Source organism: Triticum dicoccoides, chromosome 7A (genome assembly GCF_002162155.2).
Source record: "Triticum dicoccoides isolate Atlit2015 ecotype Zavitan chromosome 7A, WEW_v2.0, whole genome shotgun sequence".
NCBI lineage: Eukaryota > Viridiplantae > Streptophyta > Magnoliopsida > Poales > Poaceae > Triticum > Triticum dicoccoides.
In genome coordinates, this window is record NC_041392.1 from 169,771,416 (window position 1) to 169,774,953 (window position 3,538).

At 53.1% G+C, this 3,538-nt stretch overlaps 1 protein-coding gene across 1 annotated transcript; it reads right to left on the reverse strand.

Moving 5' to 3' along the window:
• Positions 1-1,138: 1,138 nt before the first annotated feature.
• LOC119328216 (UDP-glycosyltransferase 83A1-like) lies at positions 1,139-3,072 on the reverse strand. Its single transcript, XM_037601234.1, has 3 exons — positions 2,456-3,072; positions 1,749-2,284; positions 1,139-1,666 (listed from the first exon to the last, which is right to left on the reverse strand). The coding sequence occupies exons 1-3, from the start codon at positions 2,925-2,927 to the stop codon at positions 1,316-1,318; spliced, it is 1,359 nt and encodes a 452-aa protein (XP_037457131.1). The 5' UTR covers positions 2,928-3,072; the 3' UTR covers positions 1,139-1,315.
• Between the last annotated feature and the right edge of the window lie 466 nt (positions 3,073-3,538).

Below are 3,538 nucleotides of genomic sequence, written 5' to 3' on the forward strand. Positions count from 1 at the left end.
GACGACGGCGACGAGAGATCGGCTGCCTCAGGCGGTCGCGTTTCCGCCCCCCTCATCGCCCCTACTAGATGTGCGTGGAGGGTAAAAGTGTATAGTTGTGCGTGTTAGCCGATTTTATGTTAGCGGATTGTACGGTGTTCAAAAAAATACTCCCTCCGTTTCTTTTTAGTCTGCATATAAAATTTGGTCAAAGTCAAACTTTGTCAACTTTTACTAAGTTTATAGAGAAAAATATCAAGATTCACAATATGAAAGTAATATTGTTAGATGCATCATAAAGTTAATTTTCATACCATATAATTTTAGTATTATAGATGTTGATATATTTTTCGATAAAGTTGGTCAAATTTTACAAAGTTTGACTTTGACCAAATTTTATATGGAGACTAAAAAAACGGAGGAAGTATATTGTGTTGATGAAGCGTGGGCTTGAAGTCGTCTGCCGTGGGCACGTGTAATGCAACTGTTGGCGCTTGGTCCCGTGCCCTGTTCTTTACTCATTCATGCTCTCCGACCCGTAGTGGGCTTGGGAATGAGATCGGGCTAGGTGCATTCCCTTCATCTGCACGATCAACTTCACATTGGAAACTGCACCTTTAAAATACATGCTCCTACTGATTCTTGGATATTTGAATTCTCGAAGGTTTCTCTTTATTTTTTATGGGGAGAAAAGCTGCAATAAGTCACGACCATCTCGACCGCCACAACATCGTGAATACAATCCGGCGTAAAATGAATCAAAGTTTCCATAACTTATTTAAACAACCTTCCCTGGCAAGATTGCACATCATCTATTATCGTCTTCATTTTAGAAAGCAAGTTGTAGTTTGTTCCATTAAGACAAGTGTTTATAGACCCTAATGGCATTTCCCACGCAATTCCATAAGACACCATACTAGTTTGAATTTAAGGTGGTGTTTGATTTTCTAGTCCCAGGACTTTTTCTAATCTCTGTGATTTTTTGAAAAAGACTCTCAAAGAGGTGCTTCTAAGGACTTTTAGCAAAAAGTTTTAAAAAAGTCCCACCCTATTTGGTTTGCTAGGGACTTTTTCTAGTCCTACACCAAAAAGTCCCTGGAAACAACCCCCCTCCTAAATCTGGTTTGTATGCATGAAAGTAATCAGTTTTTGTGTTAGAAATCAGAGTTTTGAGGGTCTCCGTGAAGATGCCATAACGGACATGCTTGGCTCCCGCCAAGACCCACGTCGTGGCATCGTTTCTTCCTCTTCGAGATAGCAAAAATGGAATCCGAACATCATGATCACTGGGAGCGATAATCCTGACCGGCAAAGCTAATTTAAACCACGCACAAGTTCACTCCTTTAGGAGGCTAATAAATCTCTTGAAATTCTCATACGACGAGCCGCCCACGCCGAGACTCCTGCGAGCTGCGTCCCTGAGCACCCGTGCCCTCTCTGCGATCCCGTGGTCACCCATGACCTGTTCCAGCTTGGTGTTCACCTCCTCCTTGGTCACGACCCCATCTTCCCCAGGCGACACGGCCAGGCCGGTCCTCCAGATGTCGCAGATGTAACTCCGGTTGGTGTACTGGTCGACCTTCAGTCTGGACCAGCACAGGAAGGGCACGCCGTTCCTCACCCCTTCCATCGTCGAGTTCCATCCGCAGTGGGACACGAAGCACGCCACGGCCCGGTGCGCCAGAACCTTGCGATACGAACATCACGATGGATCATGGAATGAAAGTCACAATGGAATCAGTGGTCAAGACAATGTCGACTGCGCGCACCTGCTGCTGGGAGCACCAGCTGACGATCATGCCCTTGCCGGCGACGCGCCCTTCGAACTCGTCGAACCAGGCCTTGCTGATGCCGGCGCCGGACGTGAAGTCCGGGCGCACCACCCACAGGAAGGGCCGGCCGGTGAGCTCCAGCCCCTCGCCGAGCTCCCGGAACTGGCGGGGCTCGAAGACGGTGGAGGTGCCGAACGCCACGTACACCACGGAGCTGTCGGGATGCGCGTCGAGCCAGCCGAGGCACCTCGTGTCCTCCGGCAGGAACTGCCCCACGGGCTTTCCGGGGTCAGCGAGCAGCGGGCCGATGGGCAGTATGTCGGGGAACAGCTCGAACGCCGTGGCCTCCGCTTCGAGGAACGAGTTGCAGACGACGACGTCGGCGAGGCAGGCCGCCTCGGTGTTCCGGCACACCAGCTGGAAGGCCACGTGCTGCACCTCGGGCCCGCCGTCGACGCTCCACAGCATGTGCGACGTGTAGACCGGCGGCATCTCGGGGGCCAGCTCGACCGCCTCTCGTCGCTTCGGGACGCCTGCATTTATATATTCAGACATCACATTATCCTCCGTGCTGTCTCATCAAAGGAAAAAAAAAGAAGCGATCTTAACCTGTGTGACATTGGATGCATAGACAACAAATCGTAAATCCCAGCCTTGATTTTCGTTTTCGTTTGAGCATTGAAAAATTCAGGAGATTCTCGTACCTTTGTCGTCGAAGAAGCCATCCTCTATGAGCTGGGGAATCCTGGACAAGGTCCCAAGGCATGCAGCGGACGCCGGGAAGAAGGAGGCGACCCGAACGCCGAGCTTCTTGGCGACCTCGAAGCACAAGGACCCCAGGTTGGCGTCGGCGACGAGCCACGTCACCTTCTTCTCCTTGATGAGCTCCTCCACGTAGCCCGGCATGCACCAGGCGAGCGCGTCCAGGACCTTGCCGAGGTCCCGGCGGTCGTCCCCGTCGGCCAGGCCGTCCGGCATGGAGACCAGGTGGATCCCGTCCACCGTGGCCTGTCGCAGTCGCAGGGCGCCGAGGACGAGCGCGTGGGTGGGCTCGGTGCAGACGAAGGTGACCTCGACGCCGTGCTCCACGAGGCGGTGCGACAGCTCCATGAGCGGGGTCACGTGGCCCTGCGCCGCGAGCGGCAGCACCATGACGTGAGGCGCCGCCGTGGCCATGCCGAACCGAAGCTGAGACTGCGAGATCGGCCGTGTGCCGATCTAGTTTTGGATAAGTGTGGCAGCTAGTCCTAGTAGAGCTTAGAGTGGAACTGTCACTCACTCACTTCGCTGTAGGCTGTACTTTACGGCGGATCGAGGCGCAACGTAAGTTTTGGTCTGGTATGCCCGATCCGCCGTACAGTACAGCCTAGTACGCAAGCAATGACATATGCATATTAGCACTCATATATATATAGTTTATCATGTGCGTTGGGTGACAAGTTCTCGTTAATTGAATCGTCTCCTCTTCCCCACGGCCCTAACCCTAGGCGCCGCCTCCTCTTCCCTACCCTCGCTGCCGTCACCGGCGGTTGGCTGGTGGCGGTGGCGGGGCCATTCCTGCCCACTCCCCTGCGTTCTACCTAGTCCTCGTGATGCTCCTGCTCCCGTGTGGTGGTTGTCACAGGCTAGTGGTCGTGACATAGCTGCAGTGGCAGAGAAACAAATCTGGAGATCTGCACGTGTGGGATGTTAGCATGATCTTTGCATTGGCGTTTCATCTTGCTGCGGTAACCATGGGCTGTATCTGCTTAGCTCGCAGGAGGAGGAACGGCGGCGCGTTGTATGGC